General features: G+C 35.4%; 1 protein-coding gene across 1 annotated transcript in view; it reads right to left on the reverse strand.

Annotated features, from left to right (window-relative positions):
• The window catches only part of SEC63 (SEC63 homolog, protein translocation regulator), a 46,693-nt gene that overhangs the window by 1,467 nt on the left and 22,161 nt on the right, over window positions 1-23,065 (reverse strand). Inside the window, exons 9-19 of the mRNA XM_026845152.1 lie at window positions 21,667-21,799; window positions 20,449-20,541; window positions 13,864-14,018; window positions 11,982-12,129; window positions 10,103-10,185; window positions 8,386-8,445; window positions 8,003-8,161; window positions 7,125-7,283; window positions 6,086-6,187; window positions 1,339-1,437; window positions 384-488 (exon numbers count right to left, since the gene is read on the reverse strand). Coding sequence (XP_026700953.1) covers window positions 384-488; window positions 1,339-1,437; window positions 6,086-6,187; window positions 7,125-7,283; window positions 8,003-8,161; window positions 8,386-8,445; window positions 10,103-10,185; window positions 11,982-12,129; window positions 13,864-14,018; window positions 20,449-20,541; window positions 21,667-21,799 — 1,296 coding nt within the window. The remainder of the gene's footprint in view (window positions 1-383; window positions 489-1,338; window positions 1,438-6,085; window positions 6,188-7,124; window positions 7,284-8,002; window positions 8,162-8,385; window positions 8,446-10,102; window positions 10,186-11,981; window positions 12,130-13,863; window positions 14,019-20,448; window positions 20,542-21,666; window positions 21,800-23,065) is intronic.

Below are 23,065 nucleotides of genomic sequence, written 5' to 3' on the forward strand. Positions count from 1 at the left end.
CCCCCAGCAAACCACCAAACCAAACCAACAACTGCTTGCAGAAATAAGGTACAACCAGACTTTTCTCATTAACTGGACTAAGGGTAGGGAAATGGCATGGTGTAAAGTCAGAGATAACCATACTGCAGAAACTGAATAAATGTGAGAAAATGTGTATTAAAATATGCAGGCACTAGAAAGCATCACAAACTTCGGTCTCATTTAATCCATCATATAATTGCCACTACTGGCATCAGACAGAAACCACTTGTAAATCCTTCTTTGCCAATGTGAGAAAATTAGAACAGCCTGAATTCTTAAAGATAACAGGACTTTGGGGGGTTTGATAGCCATATGAAATAGCTTTCAATATAATACAAATATGTAAGAAAATTAATCATCACCTTCAAAGGTTTAATCTGGTCCAATCCCATATATGAATCCGATCTTAAATAAACTGTGTACTGATAGTTTCCAGGCTTGCCTGGTGCTGGGAACTTCAGCTCTACCTACAAAACAGAATCCATGCCGTAAGTTCTTAGGGCTTTCAAGTGACACGTTAGAACAAGTACCTGAATAATCTAATAATCAATAAACACTACTACAGAATAATATTTTTTCTTAAAAAGTTTTAGTTTCCTACAAGTGACACTTCTTTGAAAAAATCTCTAAATAATAAAATATCCACAGAAAAGAGACAGAATTCCCAAGCACAATACCTTCTAAAAAAGCTGAATAATCGAGTCATATTTTTCTGAATTAGACCAAGTAATTCTACCTTAAGTACACAATTTCAGCATGATATGCTCCCTAAATCTCAAACCCCAAACAGGTTAAAATATTTAGTCTGCTGAAAGTATTAACTCTACTGTTATTTGAAATTGAACATAAAATCTAGTTTGAAAGAACAAAACACATCAAATCTCCATTTCTCAGAAAAGTAAAGAACACATCCAAAGGCTACAGTCTGAGAAAGGTTCATATGAACCGAGGCTAATTAATTTGTCATAGCCTCTGCTTTACAGGAAAAGAACACTTAGTACTTCTCACACATTTGAATAACTTGCTTTAAGAATGATCATTGTGTATGAATCCTGGTTTTCATTAGCTTTTGATATCAGGAAAAAAAAAAACAAAACATTCTCCAAAGAAACTTGAAAGTCTTCATAAATTATCTTTTCTTTCTCCATTATCCATTTTCACAGTTAAAAGGCTCTTCTCTACTTTTATCAGGAGAGTAAAATTTGTCTTCCATCTTAAGAGATAAGTATGAAAAAATTAAAATTAAATTTATTTGCATACCAGAAGACACTTCAGTACATTTTTGTAATACCCCAGAAGAAAATTCAAATACTTTACCTCTTCTTTATCTTTTAGTGTACAAACGTGGTATGGCATACATATTAGCATCTGCTCCTTCCGATCTGCAATATATAGCCACCACCATTCTTGTTTTTCCTTTCATAAAACAAACAACAAAAAAACCCAACATCACTATCACAGGATTACTGAAGTTATATAAAATGATGCCCCTACACTTTATAACAGGTAATTATGGTTTGCTGCTCCTTAGAATACAGAAAGAAAGGAGGTGGTTTGTGTTTGGTGGGGTTTTTTTTGGGGGGGTGGGGGGTTTGTTTTTTGGATTTATTTTTTTTTTTAAACTCCTGGATATGTATGAATAAAATATATTGCACGCTGTAAACAAACAGGTTCTCACAAGTAACTGCTGGTCTCCAAAGCCTTAATTCCATATATTCATGTGAGACATGGAATCATTCTGAAGAATTGTGTCCACTGATGATTAACAAGCAACTTCATGCAATATAGTACTACCTTAGGTCCTTCAACAGAAATCCAGCCTGGACAAAAAGGTCAGCATATGAAGCAAGGCATACCAAAAGACTGATAATCTACTTGTCCCAGTAAACAATCTTTTTTAGGAAAGCATCCTTTGCCCCACTACTTCTCTCCCAGTCCAAAAAGTGGGAATCTGCTCAGAGTTAGAATTTAAACATACCAAGATTTCACTACAAGGAAGTATGAACTACAGGCAATATCGATATTTGTAACGGACACCCTACAACTGCTACTATCACACACAGCTTTCAAAATAACTACAGGTCTCAAAAGTCTTGCCACTGTAGGCACTAAAGCAGAGCTCCCAAACTAAATGAAATTAAAGAAGTGCAGTGCTTCATAAAGAACAGCAACACTGCACAAAAGAACAGTTTAACCCTCAGTCAGTCAGATTTTTAAGACTGTGGTGCATTTTATGACAGCTACAAGTCAAGCTCCAAAACCCGAGGCCAATTTTTATGTATTTACACCACCAACAACCAGGTAGTTGTTCAGTGACATATAAAAGTGGTTCTTCTGTTTTCTTTCATTTTTTAACAGCATTAGGGGGACTTAATGAAAGGATACAGTGAACTTTAGTACCACCACAGAGCCCCTTCCAAATTTCACAGGTGGAAAGCAAATGCTTTTAATATGAAGAATTTGAAGATTTTGTGTCTCTACCGAGAGTCAAAAGTTCAGGAGTTTTGGTGTGTGGTTTATTTATTATTTTTAAAACATTTCAAAAGCAATGTTTGGCATAGTGAAATTTAAATAATGCAGGTTGAAAAATTACAGAAGCTAAATTAACCCCTTTTCTCTTTTGAAATGCCTAATTGTTATGCTAGTAATAATTATCACCATCTCACTAAAATATTCAACTAGAAAACTACAGATTTACAACAGCAAGACACTCACACCAGCAACCGAATACCCTGATTAGCACTGTTAAGTCCCAGGGCAGAGAAGTGTAAAATTAACTTAATATGCTAATGGACATTTTACAGTGTATAAAAGTAAAAGCAACTGCATCACAGTAAAGCAACAGCATTCCTTCATGTATTTAGAACACCAAGCACTGAGAACAGGACAAAAATCTATTCAATACACTATTTAAGACCAGAATTTGTAGAACTATATGAAGTCTTTTCTACAACTATTCCAAGTAACTTTCTTTATGAAAAACCATCCCATGTGATTACAAGACATGTTATTTTATCTGTAAGTTTCAACAATAAATATATTGTCAATCTGCTTGACAGCTGTAGCAAAGAAGTATCTTATGTAGTCTAAGTGTTTATTTCCTAGCCAAGGAGCCTCTAGGAATAGAAGGATAAACAGTATAAATAGTACAGATGAACAAGAACTACAGAAGCTAGATCCTTTACAGAAATGGCTACTCGCCATTTTGGGCCTATAAGGTCTCTGACCACAGAAAAAAGGATCTGCATTTGTATCAATATGTTACTGTTGATGTCAGCAAAACACTGTGCTGACTTACCATACATTGTGTATGTTTCCATCACTCTCAATAGCAAGGAATTTTTTTTTTTTTTAGAACAAAGTTCAAAACTGTCAAGTAGATTTTCACAAAAACTAGTAAAAATAACAGCCAAGAGGGGAAAGAAATACCAAAACAAATAACATTCATCGATCTAATGCTCAAAGGAATCTATAGAAGTAAACTCTTTGGAAGTAAAGCTCCTGACCCTGAAGTGTCACTGCTTTTTTTATAGAAAGGACAACTGTGCAGGAGTGTCATTTTCCTCTCTCTTATTGGGTGGAATTTAAAGTTTATGCCTGTGAGAATCTGGCAAGCTAACAGGCAAGCGGGCAAAATGCCCTTTAACAGATGGGTGCAAGCTTTGGCATGCCAGGGAACCAGTATGTTCATGAAATTGGAACACCAGGGCCAGTTTCTACCTAAAAATGTCAAAACTACAATCTGTGCAGTTTCTGGATCCATGGATGCAGGAGCAGAAGATAATTATTTAGGAACCTGCATAGATTAAAGATGCATCTCTGGCAGAGTAATCAACTGCCCAAAAACTTAAGATGAAACAGTGTTAAGGCTACCTACTGAGAACAAGTATATTAGTCTCAGCTACATTCAAAACATCCATAAATTCTGGAAATACAGAGATTAACACAACTACAACATTTTATCCTTAACTCTGCATCTCTGCACTGGCCATGACACAATACTCCTAAATCACAGATGAAAACACCACCCAGAGAGTACGATGGATTTTGTTCTTCAGAAGTTGGAGCATGTTCAGATAGAGCTGATTTACAACTGCAGCGACAGCACCAAGTACAGCTGCATTCAACTTTCAGGAAATCAGTGAAGTGAGGTTGGAAAATTTACAACTGCAGTACCATGAGAGAATACATGTGTATCTTTTCAAGTTCAAGCATTCAACTCAGCCCTAGATTATTTCTTTTTAACACAGTAGTGTATTTATGATAAAAACCCACCAGCAGCTTAAGCAGCTCTGGACAGAGTAAGTACAAGCAAAGTCTCTGAAGGAACCTCAGCACAGTAAAAAACGAACAAATAGTTGGCACCCCTGTGGCACTGGGCATAGCACATACTCACTGGCTGAGCTTAGACTGATGACCAAAGCCAGCTGCATTTGCAGCAAGAAGGTATTAAGACACTGCTGCATATTTCACATGATCTAAGGCAGCTGGAAGAGCAGAATGCCAGTACACCTTTTTCTATTATACTGGTGTTCTGCTGGAAGCTGTAATGAGAGATGAGAGGGTACCTAACAGTGTCAGGAAAACACAACAAGATCAGCCATTGCAAAACTAGATGTCATGAGGCCATACAAATTTCAGCTCCAGCCTCCAGGAAAACAATTTCTTTGGTTTACTTGTGTATCTTGTCTGGCTCCTTAGCAACAGGTCTTACTTCCCACACTTTGCTTTCTAATGATGGCAGAACTAGGTAAAAAGAGCAGAAACAGTATGATGACAAGTATGGGAACAACAGAGTATATTTTGCACACACTCTAAAGGCACAGACATAACAAGCTCTATAGGGCATAGACATAAAGAGCCTTGGGAACTGAAAAGAGGTAGTAAATATACAGTGTCTTCCTTTTTTCTCATGTTTTCCTGTTGTTCCTTGTCTCAGTTGTCTCCTTTAAACCACAAGGGGAAGCATAAGCCTCGCATCCCACCTCCCTGTTATTGGAGATAGCATAACAAGAGAGAAGAGATCCTAGATTAGTTCCCTCATCAGACAGCAGAGAAGCTAAGGAAACCCTCTGAATCACCGGCCTGGGAAGAAAGCAGGGCCAAATACTCTTTCCTCCTGGCTCCAATGTGGTTGCTTCCCACAGACTTAACTTACTTGCTCAGAACACAAAACACACACACTTTGAAAAACCCCATCTTTTTCGAGGTTTCACTGCTGTAATGGGTTTTCGACACCTGTTGAGTGGTTAGCTGTTTGTGTAAGTAACAACTGATATATTGGAACATACTTTCAACAGCAAAGGCTGCTGTAGAGACACCTCAGCCTCTCTACTATACTGAGTCACCACTCAAATACATCCCTTTCTCTGATACCCATCCACAGCTGATCTGTTTTTGAGCTCTATAGGAAAGATTATTCCACAATTGCTTCAACCACTTCCAGACTACACTGTGGTAGAAAGACAGCTTTGCCAACCCTCCCCATCTTCCACAGCTGCACACTGTGTGGCCACTACACTGTTGCATTGAGACTTGAAGTCAAGCAGCAAGCCAAAACAATCAGCTGATCCAAATGACCCCCAAAGTCTCCTGTCATTACTGTTAACACAAGAGGGATCGGGACCTCCACTTCTCACAGGCCCTTGCAGTTAGATAAAGAACAAGTAACTCTACCCTTAAGTCTAAATTAGAGCCACTGATGTGCTTTCACATTTGATAGCAAAAAAAAAAAAAAAAAAAAAAAAAAAAAAATCTATGTATCTGAAAGGCCTCATTCTGGAATCTATATGTAGCAGATCAGCAAAAAACACCTTCATCATTATTGCCATCAAAAAAGAATCTTAAATTCTATAGTTTACAAGTCAGAAAAATACATTAAGTTTTTAGGAAAGTATCTGAAGGTGTTTAAGAGGATTTTATAAATTAAGACTTTTTAAAATGAACATTAGCAATTTTTTAAAGTATTAGATGTTTTTTATAAACCTAGTAAAAATACAAAAAAGCAATTAATTTGAATTATATTAATTCTCATGTTGCACAACTAATGTTTTCTATTACTGACCTCAGGAAAAAAAAGACTGTAAACAGGATGTGTTATCTTTGACTTCGTTTCAAGAAGGGCTCGTTCCTTTCTCTGTATACTTTGCTGTAATTCTTGCCACTCCTGCCAAAGACAAGTTTAAAGAGTTACTGTGCATTAGCCATCTTTTGCAATAAAAGTGCTATTTTAGTCCATAGAAATGATATGTATGACAAGTTGTTGTGCTACACTACACATTATAACAGGAAAAGGCAGTAGAGATTAAGTTATACAGTATGATTAAAAGAAAAAAAAATAAAAATCAAGCAATATTAAAACTAGAGACCATTCACGTAAATATTTTAAAAAAACACAAAAAACCCAACACAGATCTGTGGGGCTTGCACACATCCTTCAAAACTCCCTTCTACAGCACTGCCTATAATCACTCACTACCTGAGCTGTAAGAGTTCTGATTACAAGCTTCATGATTCAATTCCCATCAGAAGCTTATTCTTACCCTGTAAAGGGCTTCCAGCTGTCACTCTCAAGTCTTCCACTATAAGACCTGTGGGGCAGAAATCATCTACCACCACAAGGCTTCATTCTCAATTACAATTACAGTTTCAAACAACTAACTAATTATTAAGTTACTAGAGTTTAGTAGGCACGTGTACAAGTTCATTCAACTACTGCGTGCTTATAGTATGCATTATGCAGTACAAAACAGCCTCTGCATATAAAGAACAAAGTTCAAAGGAGAGACTTTGTCTCACAAAATCTGCAGCAGCTAGTAATCAAATTCAGCTGAAAGAAGCATTACAATCTTTCACTGAAGTTAAGCTGTTTTTCTCGTCATTTTTGAGTTTTCTGTCTATGCTGCAAAGATCCTTCACTGCTCTCTGAAACAGACTTGCAGTGACAAAGATCTTATGCTGGAACTAGGACTGAAAACCCCTGGAGAACTGATATTACTCCTTCATCCTAGTGTTGCCTAGCCTGAGGGGATGCTAGAGGATTAAAATGCATTTTCTCTCAACCCCAGAGGCAACATTACCCTTCAAGAAAGAGTAAGGCTTACAGCTTCATCATCTTTGTTTTGCTTCTCATCTTGTTCTCTGTCAGAGTCTCTGTCACTTCCATCATCTTTTTCACTCTGAGAGTCCCTGTTTGTTTCTTCTTCTTCAGATTCACTTCCTTTATCAGAGATGTCCTCCTCTTCTTCCTTTGCAACTACTTCCTAATGGGAAAGAAAAAAAACCAAAACAAAACCTTCTAACTTAGTTTGTCTGCATTATTGTAGTATGCAGCATTCACAGCACCTGCCTTAAGGTCATAGCCCTTGTTTCTTATTTTGATCTACACTCTTCTTGTGTCACACAGTATACCTACAGTGAAGATTAATCCTTTTCACCTCATGTGCTAAGAGGAGCAAGGAAGCAATTTTCCTTCTCCATATGACACCCATAACATGAATAGGAGAAAACAGTATTTGATTCTGGGGTCGCATTTCAAAAAATTGTAAGAAAATTAGAGAAAAATATAAAAAAGTACCTACAACATAGCCCATGAGGTGGAGAAAACACCATGCAGTGGGAGCATAAAGGTAGTAAAGCTACTTAATTTACCAGAAGAAAGACTAATTTCTTTTTTTTTTTTTCCTTTAAAGGAAAATTAGAAGGTACAGAACAATTCACCAAGAACTAATACGAAAGGACTATGAAGTCAGACTTCTAAAGCAGTTGGGCACAACTTTCAGCAGGCCACTGTGGAAACATTACTATGGTGGTTCCCTGATTATTTTACCAGTAGTTTTTAAATCTAAAAGAAAAAAATTCTGTTTCAAGAGATATGTTTTACAAAAGCACAGAATGAATGCAACAGACATATAAAAAACCTATCAGATTAGGACTGATAAACTCAACAAAATACTAAAATATCAATGAATCTATGAGCTACCCCATTAGCTTGTTTTTGCTTCTGCTGTTTTGGTGGCTGCAATGAAGGTGGCACAGGTTTCTTTTTCAGTGGCTTCTTTTTCTTTGATTTTGAAGCTTTCTTGGTTCCTTTATTCTTTTGCTGCCATCCTTTGCTCTTAACTTTGTTGACATCTCCTTGCTGTAAGAAAGCAGTATTTAAAATATTGATTCAGTTCATTAAATTTCAGGCATTCACTGTACTTTAAGCATTTTAAGCACATAACCACAGTTAGAAAGCATAGCTCAAGAGACACTTCAATAGGCATTTCTGAAAAAAATGCTTGAGAGGTACACAATTAGCAACTCAAGATCTGAAAGAAAGTTCTCTTTAGCTAACAAGAGAAACAGTCATTCTTCGCTTACCCCATCTTCTGTTGGTTGCTCTTCTGCTGCACATATAGACTGTTCCTTTTCAAACACTTCCTGGTTAGAGAAAGATATGAAAACTATTAATGCCTCTCTGTACCGAAAGAACAAATCATTATTTTATATTTGAACTTAAAACTAAATCACCTTAATCAGGTCTGAAGGTTTTACTCATTACGGCAAATTCTTTTATCAGTGACAAACACGACAGGGGATTAACAGATCAAAATTAAACACCATTTCAAACATTTGGTCTAGTATTTTTTTCCATCACTAGCATTATAAAGAAATTTAGTAACAACATGTCATCTTGTTCCAAATAATCCACTTTTATAAAGCATAGAAATCCCGTATCACAAAAGCAGGCAGTAGTAAAGTACAAATTCTGCTCCAGTTGCCAGAGCATTAAAAACTTCAACAGCTGCACTGCTACTCAGGGACACAGGACAACAAATCAAACCAGAAATATGAAACGTTAAGACAAAACACAATGTCAGTATTATGTAGACTAGAACATCTCTATGCAGATGGGATTTGTTCATGCATTTCTTTCTTCAAATCATACTGTAGGCCATTTAAAAATCAGTCATAAGGAGTTGTCTTTATATAAAGATGGCAAATATGAGATACCGCCACAAAAAAGGCATCATATAAAAGGACAGTTCTAGTTTTTAGGTCATGTATTTCAATGCCAGACTGCCTAGTGGAGTTCACATAGAAAGCATCTTAAATGAATTTTCTATATGCTGTCAGATGTTTTAATTTCCAAGTACAGTTCAATATACTCACAATTTTCAGTTTGCTTCACTTTTAAGATCCAGCATAGTAATACAGTGCTTTTACTTTCTACCTACTGCATCCTCAGCTATTGAGATGATGCATTCTGAAATTCCATAGCATGAACACACAGTACTTATACAGACTGCTTTCTGCTGAACTGGCTACTCAATGGCTACTCAGATGCTCAGTTGTAGTACTCATGCTTGTATGCCTTGCCTTAGACGCATAGCTCAGACTTCCTGTTTACAAAGACAATTACCTGAATAATATAGATGCAAAAAATAACACTGTAGACTTTGTCAGGTTTAGTTTGTTTAGTTTATGTGCATAAATTTTTTTATTCAAAGAAAGTCATTACTGGTTTTTAACCTAAAAAACAAGCACAGGTTTAACTACTAGGGTATCGTATTATTTTGGTTATGCCACATGGCTACCCATTCAGCAGTCCATTTTCTTCATGTGGCACTGGTCTACTTCCTTTATATTATGTATATTCTGCATTCTGTTGGACTGAGTTTCTTTCATAAAAGCGTCTAAAACACCCAAGAGATTTGTAACATTATGAGCCCATATAAAGTGAAATCAAACACTGTCCCAAGGACTTGAGTGAATACTTTATTCTAGTTCAAGAACTAAGTTTCTGAATGTGTCTTTTCCTGACATACAAACCTCAGGGCAGTATCGCTTGCCATATTCTTTTACTGTTCCCTAGACAACTCTAATGGGTCAGACTGAACTTTGGTTTGATTCCAGGAAAACTTTCTCATTCAGAAACAAAAACATAAGGGAGGATTAAGAGCACAAGTTCTCAATTTCAAATCTTAATTTTACAGATATATTTACAATATACTACATTAGCTTGCAAAGAAGAAATGCCTGTTTATTAGCACATACTTGCAGTTACCCTGAAAGAACAAGTATTCTTAATACTTACTGCCATGGTCTGTCTTGTTAGTGTAACCAGAACAGTGACAAGAGAACCTACTGTAATATTGTTGCTGTCTTCATCATCCAAAACTAGTGTGAAAAGAAAAGCAACACATTTATTAAACTTCTTTAAAGCCTTTGTTTCCATTAAACATTGTTTCTGCTATGACTAAATACAAGCATAAAAATTCCAGAATTTTAAACAAAAAATTATTTCAAAATATTATTAAATAAGTCTCTTACAACCTCAAATATACTATCATGATGAGGGCTGGTAATTCAGCAAACTATAAAACAGCAACATTGAGTTTGAAATTTTAATTGCATGAAAGCTAGAAAATTCAAAGTTACAGCTGCTGTGGGAACAATAACTCTGTAATATTGTGCATTATATATTAAAGAATAAAACTTCAGAAACATGAAATACCACACGTGACCAAAGGGACCCTGTTATATTTGTTCTGGGAATCATAACTTTGATTTTCCTGACTTTCATATGATTAACAACTCAATTTCAATGCCACATTAACAACCATGCATTTAATTTTATTTTTTTTTTTTTTAAAGTAGAAGGCAAAGTAAAAAAGAACAACAATTATTATTTTAACTAAAACATCAAACAAAACCCATAAGAAAGCCACTGAGGAGTTTATATCTCCAATGTACAAACTGGAGAATGTCCCAGGTTGGGGAGGAATAGTGTTATCCCGGTGTAGGAAATTTATGGTTCCTCCCACCACCCCCCAAAAAAGCATTTTTACTATTTTACTATTCACTAGTTTTACATATATATTTTATATAATGGTAATACTGAGCTAAACAGAAAAGTATATGCATTGTGTAATCCTCCATACCACACCTGAGTACAGCTGTGTGACAAACGAAACTATAGGCAGAAAAGTGTTGCTTGCCAAAATGCAGGAAGATACTCCAAGACTGAATGAATCTTAAACAGATTAACAGGACTGTGTACAATCCTGTGCTACAACAAGTCTTCTGTTTGTTTGGTTGGGTTTTTTTAAAAACACACATAAACAACATTTAGAAACACGAAGATTAACAGACATTCGCTTCCTTAACAGGTACTATTAAATATTTGCTTCTCTCAGAGGACTATGCATAGCCAAATTATAAATTAGGCTACCCAAACATAACAGACCACATGCTGAATTTGATCATTGTAACCACAGTAACTAACAATATAAATTAGAAACAAGTATTAGAATAACCTTTCAAATATCTCACATTTACTAACACAGATTTCTCTACAAAGGAAAGAAGCCCACAGAACCAATTCACTTTCCACTGAAAGGCTGCCTAACAGGAACTGCTTAACAATATACCTAATCTTCAGAGAGGAAGAGCATTATACATTCACTGAAGCAGTATACACAAAAGGTAGCTAAGCATAGCATGGACAAATTCTGCCAGATATAAAAACTATACAAGAACTATCACAAAGGAACCTATGAATATTTAGTCATCAGGGTCTCCAACTCAAAATCTCACAAAGGACTCTCCATGCTGAAGTAAGTCAAACATAAATTCTGGAATAAGCACAACTTTTTAAGATAGCTAATAAAAGTGGTATTTCACCAGAATTCCACATTGCTCATGAAATATTAAATCAACAGATGAAATATCAGATAAATTCTTGTAGGAGAAACTACTGCTGGCTTGGGAATCTGTGAAATGTTTCAATGTACTTTATCTCCTCAGACTATAAATCTCCTGTACAAGAGCCCGCCACTCAAAAAAGTATGTAATTTCCAGGCCACATAAATAACAGAGAGTCATTTTTCAGCATCCTCCAAAATCTTACTGCCAACAGACTATCAAAATGTCAGAAGAGCAACATATACAAAACAAAAAGACCTCCCACTTACCCTGTGGTTTTATATCCATAGTGACATGCGGAAAGCTGCCAAGGACAGCCATAACTTCATCATATTTCTTATCTTCTAGGAAGTGCAGTAAATTGCGACGATCAGAACCTTTCAAGCTCACCAAATCTTGAATACTTTTGATTTTATACTGAATTTAAAAAAAAATAAATAATTAAAAATTAAGTCACATGGTAGCAGAGAACACAGTCCACAAATTCTTGATAATATAATACACACCATTCGATTTGTTCTTTTTTAAAAAAGCATACTTCAGGAAACTAGCAAGCATATGTGATGAGAAACAATAAAACAAAGAGGTTGCATTCAAACCTACTAAATAGTACTGCTTTGAACATTAGTGTGTTCTCTAGTATGTCACCACTGGATACATTTCTTATAAAACTTATTTAATCCACCTTTTTCAGAAAGCTGAGCCAAGAAATCTTACTAATCGAGTTCTTTAGATAAGAGTACTTCAGTGCTTTGAAATTTATATTAGCAAGAACAATCAAGTTACTTTTTTTTCCATACTGAACTGCAAACAAATCTAAAACCACTCGTTTTAAGGTTTGCAGAGCGGAGCTAAAAGGATAACACACACAGAGAGTTGTCTGAATACCTGATTACCTCACTATTATAAATGTACATATTTTATTAAAACAAGTTTCATGTATCCAGGTAGAGCCATCATACCTTCAATCTAGGGGACTGTGTTTTTCAAGACCTCAATGCATAGGAATCCTGGATGAACAAGCCTCATAAATTGGCCTCTTCCCTCTTTCAGAAGAGGGACAGGCAGGACTATGAGATAGCCAAACTCTTGATTTTTTTACTCAGTTACACTGCACATGTCAAAAAATACATCTAAAACTATGGATTTTTTTGTATGCTCCCTGTAGTTTAGGCCTGGATTAAGAAAAGGAAGCATTTGATGATACCTATAAGAGAATGATTCTTTACTTCTTCCAAAGGAAAAGACTACTTGACTATTTGATGAACAAGCATCTTCAAAGGGGATTAGAAAAATGCAGTGTTTTTATCTTCACACTAACACTAAAGCATTTAAACACCCCCTAAAGCTATAGTTAAAACTAAACAAAACTTCCACTAAATAAAAAGGATATTTTTAAGATTGATCTAAATTAACCATTGTAATAAGACTATGTGAAAAGTCAACAGCTTCTACTGGAAGATAACTACTTGTTTCTAACCAGGCGTTCCCAGAAGATATACTGCCGTTAAACAAGCGAGCAGGTTTGAATACAGAGACAGCGAATGAAACAGCGTGAAGAAATGTATGCAGGTATTTAAAAAAAGACTATTCTTTTTTGTCCTTAAACTCTACAAACACCAACACTTATCCAGTTACAACTACATAGCAAGAGCTTTTACATAAGGGATCACAAAACCTGAAATACCTCCCACAGTAATCAATTTTTGTTTCCTTTTATCAACTCCTCTGTGCTACCTTCCGAATATATTTTCTATCAAACTAGATTAAGAATGATAGAAAGTCAAAAAAGCCAAAAAAAAAAGTCCCAGCAGGATATTCTAGCCACATTCTGAAAATATATTAAATAGGAGATAGTACTAGTCCTAGTAATAAGAAAGAAACTGTTTCTTCCATATATGAGGTCAACATAGACTGATCTTTTACACTCTTTTACGCTTACCAGATCTCTGATCTTAATTCCCACCTTCTAACTGTGATGGACTTTAAAGAAACAAAAAGCACACAGGTCATCTAGGAAGTATTGTACTGAATTCCAGATATTTTTATTCAATTAGTTAATTCATAACCTTACTTCCTTGTAGGCAAATAGGTAAAAGCAGTAAAAGAAAGTGTTTAAGAAGGTACCAAGTACCATTTGTAGTTTTATACCTTTTTATGATTGGAGACTCGCCTAAGATTGTCCTCTTCGATATGAGGCAGCTGCAAAAGGGGAGACTTGAACTGCTGAAGTCCCTGGACAGTCATCTGGGAAAGCTTCATGCAATTTTCCAAAGATCCCAAAGATGGAGCACGGAACTCCCTTTCTTGGGGAGAATGAAAGACACACATAATCTTTAGTTTCTTTCCTTCTTACACTTTTACAATGTATACTTGCATTACAGACTACAGAAAACCTTGTTTTCAGTCAAGCAAGCAAAAGAAAGAGGCATCTTAAAATATTCAGCATAATTAACCAAGCAGCCTTTTTACTCTCACTGCAGTCACATAGCTCAGCAGACATTTTCTTCCCTCTGTTTAGGCTACCCCAGCTGAACACTAAGAAAGGGAAAGACTTCCATCTAACATTGTCTCAGGGTACAACAGCACAATGTAACTATGCAATTATTATAGACAAAAACTCCACCATTTAAGGTTTTTTAAAAAGCAACATCAAAACCAACTTGTTTAAATTTGTATATTTTATATATATGTGTATAACATGCTTACTTTGTAAGCATATCATTATAGTTTAGCATTAAACAATCTTTTACAACACATTATTTATAAGATTTTCATCTTCAGAGATGAACATAAAGATAGCAGCCTATTACATCCAAGAAAAAACTGTAGGCATAACAAGCTAAGCAGAGCATGTGTACTATGTTAGAAGGCAGTAAGAGTAGCTATAAAAATATCAAAGGCATGGCTTTTGTAAGTAAAGCTAAAGGGTGTCTAGGCAAACACCTATTTGACTTTTCTAAAAGAAATTACCTATAATTTCTTTAATATTTTAAAGTAAAAAAGGTATACACTCTACATAATTAAAACAATTATAAGACAGACAAGGAGAAAGTCTTTACCACAACAGGGCAAATTTTTTTAAAAAAAGAAACAGTCATTTAATACTCTTCATCATGTCTACAATCAAATGAAAAAGCAAAGCAGACAGGTTTCCACATATTGTGGTTTAACTTTGTTAGACAACCATCCATTCATAAATAAGACTTCTCAAAACTGTGTTTAGAAAACTCACTTCAGAAATCCCCTGCAACTCAAGTGTTGCTGCAAGTCCAGAATTGGCAATGTTTGGGTCGCTCTATATATACTTTACCGTGAAACAGAAAAATAAATTAGAATCTCCACGGAGATCCAAGAGGAATTTAAGCTGCTCAAGTCTTTTTCTGAACTCACATGTGGCATATGAAAGAACAGAAGGCAATTTTAAAGATGTATTACAAAAGGCACCTGTAATTTATGCTGCCTGTCATTTTATTTAAGAACCAGTATACGTATTTTCCTAGACTTTAAAGCCTTTTCTGAAACAATCAACCTTTGATTACCTTGACTGTTACAGGTATATTCTGCATACAAACATAAAAATAAGTATGAATAAAATATCTCTGTGTGTATATACACAAATATATATGAATACAAATATATATATTTGGTGTGGACATATTTGGCTGGTATTGGTTTATTTGGAACACTACAACAGGGGCACAGAGGCATCTTCCAGACTGATTAGACAGATGGCCAGAAGGAATATGCCCACTCTGCTAGGGCTCTGATCAAGCTTATCACACTATCAAGGCTGTTAGAGATATGGATAAAAGCAGCTTTACTTACACCTGTCTGAGAATGCAGAAAGGCTGTAACCTGCACCTGACCAAAAGCATATCAAAGCCAATATTGCTAGATGTTTATTTTAAGTGTCAATGACCACATATTTTGATAAAAAGCAAGTTTAATTTGAAAACTTTTTACAGAGGAAATACAAAAAGGTAATAAATCTGACCCATTAACCCCCAAATTTGGTGTCTTCAGTATGTTTTCTCCTTTCTTTGTGCCATTACCTTGCTGCAAATTTATAAGCAGCTACTAGGGCATATTAAATGCGCATGAAAGATCACTGTCACCTCTGCTCCACCTGCCCCTTCCCTTCAAATGGCCTGTTTCTTCATTAATTACATCAAGCTATAAACATAATCAACTATCAAATCAAATTACGTGGCAAGACTTTAAGTCAGTATATTAATAAATACTGTGAAGATTATACACAATGCAAAGAGAAAAATACAACATGAATGAAACTATACAGCTAGACATACTGGTAAGTAACAAAGATGTAACTTCTACCTTTCAAAAAAAGAAAAAGTAATGGAAAGACTAATCTCCCAACGAAGTAGCATAAAGTTTACTTTTCATTTTACCTATCTCCCACCTCCCCTTTTAATTTTTCTGGCTGCTGCTAAAATCAGTCAAAGAATTTTTTAAATTAAAAAAACAAAACACACTGCAAACTAAGTTAATAAAAGAATCCTCAATACTCTCTGACAAACCAGCTTTTGCAGGAAATTCACCTAGAGTTTCAAGAACACAGGGTACTAGTCAGAGTAGAAATTCTTCTCTTCCTTAAAGCATTGACTCATCAACCATATGACAGTAGAAAAGTATTTTAACAAAGTTAGAGAATATTATTTTGGTTTCCTGACAGTAACACAGGACTTTATATTCCCCAAGAGGAGATTTGAGAAGAGACAGTACAGCTTTCAACACCACCCAACTGCCCTCGCCATAAAATGGATATCATTACTGCACATATTTTGACAGCTTCAGCTTGTCAAAGTGCACAAGACAAGATGACCTTTAATCTAAGGTCATAAAGTCATTCAAAACATATGACATTAAAGTAGTCAATCACATATTTAAATGCAAATCATTGTTGCTTGTGAAGGAATGGTACACACCTGGGTCAAACCACAATCTCTACATTACACTGCAGCTTCCAACCTGAATTAAGAAATGCCCTTTGACTGGACAGCTGAACTGATGCCTAACCTTTCTGCAGACAGTTACAAGAGCACATTCCATGTTTTTGGCAGCAAGCATTCCTGCTTGGTAGGGCAGCTATCTACTTATGATACTTAAGGATGATGTCAAAGAAGCTATCAAGATAATTTAGACCCACTGATTACCAGTTAATAGTCACAAAATAATGTATTAAAGCAAGGGATGCCACAGAGCAAAGCATATTTTCAAAGAGCCGCTTGTAAAAAGAAAGTCTCACAGATTATGTGGAAATCAGGCAAGAGAATAAAAGATATTTTATCCAAAGATAGCTCACAATTGCCACATTTTCCACCAGGCTGGAAAAAGCTTAACAGGAACTAAAAACTGTCCAGACCAAAATTAAGAATATCAATTTTGCTTTTATGAAAGCAAAACTGTTCCTTGCAAATAGCAAATCCAAGCACTAACAAATCTAAACTCATCTGAAAAGAATGATAGCTCTGTTAAAAACTAAGAAGCAACTATAATTAAACTTTTTATGCCAAACCTACATTCTTTCACGACATCCTGTTTCTAACAGGGCTTGATAACACAGTGTCCATGGCTTCTATGGCGATACATAAGCAGCCTGAGGTACCACTTTCTGCTGTCTGGGAAGGCAGGATGCTTGTCCCTGCAAAGGTTCAGACAGCAGAACTTCATAAATCTCATTCTGTGATGTGCTGTCCTTAACATTCTGTAGTCTTTCCTGCATCTCCTTCAAGGACAGCTTTACTGGACCAATACTTGAATGCTATATTGGCATTTTAAAAATTAAATAGGAAAACAAAGTGCCAAGATTCTGAAGATTTGTCTACAAAGTATGTTTGTATGGTTACAGATATTTAAGCTAATAATAATTTGGGATATTTGAAATACATAAATGAGTGCAGTGCAAAATTAGATTCCTCATCCCATCATCAATTTAGGTTTCACAAAATAAGATTCATCACCAAAATATTTCTTTAGATAATATTAACACATGCCATCATCATTGTGTTTTCACAGATCAGGACTGCTGAACATCTATGGCTAATCATAGCATGTGGTAATTTTATGTACCATGCCAAGGCTGATCTGAGCAAAATTACAACTACCCCCAGAAACATCTGTAGTTAAGTTTTAAGTTACTTAAAATTATGTTATGATGACAAACACACAAACTTAAAAGTCTCAAAAATGTAAATATCTAACTTTAATTTTATGCATCTCAAAAAAACCCCAAACAAAAACAATGACACCTTTTCAGTTTCCAGTTGTTTCCCAACAATAGTCAATAGGGGGGGCAAAATTGTCTCCACATACAGTCATCAAAAATAGGGCAAATTTTAAAGCTGCTAAATGATAAATAGCAAAAATGGTGATTTTCCTTTAGATCAAAGACCAAAGTTCTGAAATGGTTTACTTTCAACTCCTCAAACTCATTATTGTTGGCTTGATGGGCAGCTGTTCAGTCCCTTTAATGCGTGTGCTGAGAGCACTGGCATGGAAGCGAGAGGAAATGTTTGGTACAAATTTCTGAATACTGGCATTTTAAAACTTTGGAAATAATTGAGAAAACCTGCTAAAGAAATACCAAACAAATCCCTAACTATACTTGTGATACACTTCTACTTTATGAGTTTTTCTAAATCTACAGAAGTAAATTCTATCATACATAATGACAACTACAATTTCTCATTCACTTTCACACACTCATTGAGGTTGGCAGGGATCATGAAAACATCCAGAAATTGTTAGTAGCGGAGGTTATTTAGGTTTGGTTTTTTAATAACCATCACTTCCATTTCACATGCAAATGTAAAATTAGTTAACACTATTGTCTTCCAAAATACTGTTTGAGTTTTTTAATTTAAGCTAAAGCCTACATTTTCTGAAACTTCAAAAGCAGTTTAAGTACACCGCAACTATAAGTAATCATCTTACTGTCAAATTAAAAAAGGTATCTCCACATATATACAGAATTAGAGGAGAATACAGCTACATGGAGGTCATTCAAGTTGTAAACTATATCATGTACTGTAAATATCTTATTTCAGCTTTCACAAGAAGAGCTATAGGCGCTTTTCATTTTTCAAAGACTTACAGTTCTGTTGCATAAAAAAAAGCTTTTGGCTATATGATTTTGGTTTCATTTTGCACAAGTGAAAACAAGTATTTGCTAGTTGACTAATGTATACATAGGCCATCTTAAAGAACTTCTTCTACAGGTCTGAAGTATTTTTATTAAAAAAACCCTATGCAGACTAAACAAATAGACACCCCTATATTTGGCATACGCAAGGGCTTATAAAGAAGTAAGAAGATGTCTTCACTCAAGCACTTTTCATAATTAGCTATAATATGTGGACTTGGTCCTGCCGAGCCATCAAAACTTAAAACCAAACAAACAAAAACAACAACAAAAGAAACACCACCACGCCCAACACTACTTAAACTGCTACCTGTCTAGTTATGAAATAAATTATTAAACTATTTAAAAGTTTAACAGCATTAGTTTCCTCATCTTAAATCTATACTGGAGATGCCCTTGCAATTTAGTTACAGTGCTAGTCTGGAGAATATTCACAAAAACGTATCCAGTATCTATCCACAGCTGAGCTCTTAACATGGTACTCATTAATAAATATAATCTAATGTTAGGTGAAGATTACTTTTACAATGAAAAATATGACTACTGTTTCTTTCCAGATTTCAAGTTTTCTTCCCAGCAGTCTTGCAGACTAGTAAAGACAGGGTTTAAAAGAGAAATAGAAACAAACTTAACCAATATGCCTTTCTAAAATAGGACATGTAAGCCAGCATGCAACAGCTTTATCTGGTCACATCCCCTTTCTCATACTTTATTTGGTTATGGAGCACAGTTTCAAGCACCACTTGAAATAGTGCTGGGAAAGCATTCCCCAAAACCATTTCTGTTAGTAGGCTACCACTGCTTGTTAAAGGAGTTCTGGTGTAGTCAAAATGAACCAATGAGTATTATTTGACTGCAAGTAAAATGGTCCCCAGTTTGGCATTAAAAAAAAAATGCCTTGCCCATTGCCTATATTTGTTGCAATAACAGAATGAGATCCAAGCATTTGGTTCTTTACACTGCAAGCAACCATCTTTGGTGTAATTGCCTTTTTACAGTAAAAATAAAAAAGCTTAAATATTGCATTTCAATTAAATTGTAATTTCTATAGCAATTACGGAAAAGCACCTGCCACTACAAATTCAGGAAAGAAACCCTACAAAACAGGCTTAACAGCATAGGAACCAAAAAACAGACAAATATAAGCAACAGAAAGAAATGACAGCAAAGAAATGAGTCAAAACACAGATTACACTCTTAACAGAAGAGAAAGAACTGTGAAAGCGCAAATTAAAAGACAGATATCAATGTGTCTTATACTAAGTGCTTTGCTACCAGAAATGGACCAGATCTCTAAAATAAGGGTTTCAATTGCATTTAAGGAGAAACTCTTATTTGCAAAAATTAAAAGGTGAACACAGATACTCAAGATTTCAGAGTAGAGCTTGGCAGAAGGAGCAGCATTTCAATCTTCAAAACTGAGAGCTCTCATTACAGAAAAAAGAGCAAAAGCACTTTTAGGCATTTCTAAATATCACAGGTTAAGTTTCCCACAAGAACCAAAGACTTTATGAAATATTGCAATGAAGAATCATATTTATTAGTTTTAATTATACAGTTCCTTTTCTTACCTTCTCGGCTTCGAGCCATTATTATTAGTTGGCAGATCACATTAATCATTTCTTGAAGTAGTGCAGGACTCTTTTTCAGGATAAACTGCTGATCTGCAAGATATAACTGGCTGTAATTATGCTGCACTTCTATTAGGAAAAAAGAGGGCAGTTTACATGAACTGGACATTTAATGGTGCAGTCTTCATTTGTATTTATTCTTGTATTATTGAAAATACCTCTTCATTCACATTGACACATCCATTCCCTAACAAAACAGGAAAAAGCAAACAGTAAGAGGGAACGCAAATTTTGTGTACCAGACAAACAGCTTCCATACCAAATGAAGAGGTGCTTCCTAGATCCATCTGAAAAAAGCAACAGGATGGCACAGACTATTTACCGGTCTTATTAAAATAGCATCAATTTTTCAGGTAATAACAGGTTAAAAGAAGGATTTTTAAGTGAAACTCCAATTTTGGGAAAAACATTATTGTAAAGTACCATCTACTTTTGAATACAGATCTGTAAAGTTATAAGTACAAACAGTAACTAAGTGGCAAGGAAGAGGAGTTATTTTTAGTGGCTATTTAAAACTGATCATTTTTGTTTTGAAACAAACTCGAAAATTTGAACCAAAGCATCTTCATTGGCTGGTTCAGGGTTTTTTTCATTTGTATTAAAATATAGAACATCTGAAGTTTGCTGGTCAGCCTAAGAAACCAGGAGTTTCAAGGCTGAAACTTAAGAACTGCATTTAGAGACCTTTCAGTTTGTATATTTACAAGTATGAAAAATTGAAAAACACAATTTTAAAGTTCTAATCTTGTCACCCTTGCTTTACATAGTGGGGGGCAAATAACCTCCAAAAACAATCATCAGTGGAAATGTTAGAGAGAAAAATATTATGCTTATCTTGGATTTCTTTACTCTGAAAAGCAAATAAACTTCACATGTTTAATTTTATATTCTACAACAAATAAAAAAAATTAATGAAAGTCACATTTACAGCCAAAGAGCACTGAAAACTAGGATATTAGTATTACAGGGCTATGAAGAGAATGAGAAAATGATAAGTAAATGTTTTAGCTTTTCAACTTTAATGATTCTCTAAGTACACTGCTATTGAGCAGAGATCCATGCAACTCTTTAATAGACAAAAAGTATGTTTCTAAGTAGTGTAGCATGCAATATGATGCTTTATTTCCAACAATATCCAATTAAGGAAGAAGCCATTACCTTCTTCAAGGACCTCAGGAACTTTCATCCTGGCAAGATGAGTCAATAGCAGAACTCTGGCTTTCAGGCTGTAAGGGCAGGTGAGTGGAGGCTCATTCTTCTTTAAATTTATGCCACCAATTTCTCTGATTAGCTAAAATAAAATAGTTAAATTCAAATAGCTATTTCGATGCTAAAGAAAAACAAATACAGGAGCAGAACAGCCTTTAAGTAACATTTCCCTGTAAAGTTCTGTAGGGATGAACATTAGCCATTTTTATTCACAACCCAGCTCCAAGAATTCAAAAAGTATCTTTAAATGTCTTTTTTCTATGTGGGGGTGAGGGAGGGAAGTAAAGATTTGCATACAAGACACTTTCCTTGAATAGCATTAGTAAATTTTTATTGATAAATATTTTTTAAATCTGATTTATGGCCAAGGTTTACTACAATCAAACATATTTCTAAAGTATTTATATTAAGCTCAATATGCACTAACAGCAGCATTATCTTGAGACCTTTCAGCCATCTAAGACCTAGTCAATTTACTCAGAAATAGTCTCAAGTACCACAGGAAGGAGGGTTATAAGCCTGAACTCTCTGGTAGGCTGAAGATTAAGTATTACTTATAAAAAGCACTAACTTGAAAAAAAAGTGTGATATTCTTTATTCAGAATCACAGAATCATCTAGGGTGGAAAAGACCTTGAAGATCATCGAGTCCAACTATTAATCTAACACTGACCATTCTCAACTACGCCATATTCCTCAGCGCTACGTCAACCCGATTTTTAAACACCTCCAGGGATAGGGACTTCATCACTGCCCTGGGCAGCCCTTTCTAACACCTAACAACCTGTTCTGTAAAAAAAAATACTTCCTAATATCCAGTCTAAACCTTCCCTGGTGCAACTTGAGCCCATTACCTCTTGTCCTATTGCTTGTTACTTGGTTAAAGAGACTCATCCCCAGCTCTCTGCACCTCCTTTCAGGTAGTTGTAGAGGGTGATGAGGTCTCCCCTCAGCCTCCTCTTCTCTAGACTAAACATCCCAGTTCCCTCAGCCACTCCTCATAAGACATATTCAGGATGACCCATCTTGACCCTGACTAGACCAAGATGTACAATTCAAATAGGTGTGTCTCACTTGAATTTGCTGAAGAGCCTGGAAGGGGAGGCTGCAAAGCTAACAGAAGCTCATAGTTTCCAAGAACCAATACATGGCCCTTTTTAGGTCAACGAGTCACCTGAGGACAGACTGAGGTTCCAAAATCTCTAGACACAAAGGGAAGTTAGGATATCAACAGCCAGGCTACACTGACTTTTGACCAGCCTTTCCCTACACTTTGAAAAAAAAATATTCTAGCAAGAAGTTCCTTATAAACACATCTTGGTATAACACCAGACCAAGACAATAAAAAC

Source organism: Athene cunicularia (genome assembly GCF_003259725.1).
Source record: "Athene cunicularia isolate RWA chromosome 3 unlocalized genomic scaffold, athCun1 chr3_part1, whole genome shotgun sequence".
Lineage (NCBI taxonomy): Eukaryota > Metazoa > Chordata > Aves > Strigiformes > Strigidae > Athene > Athene cunicularia.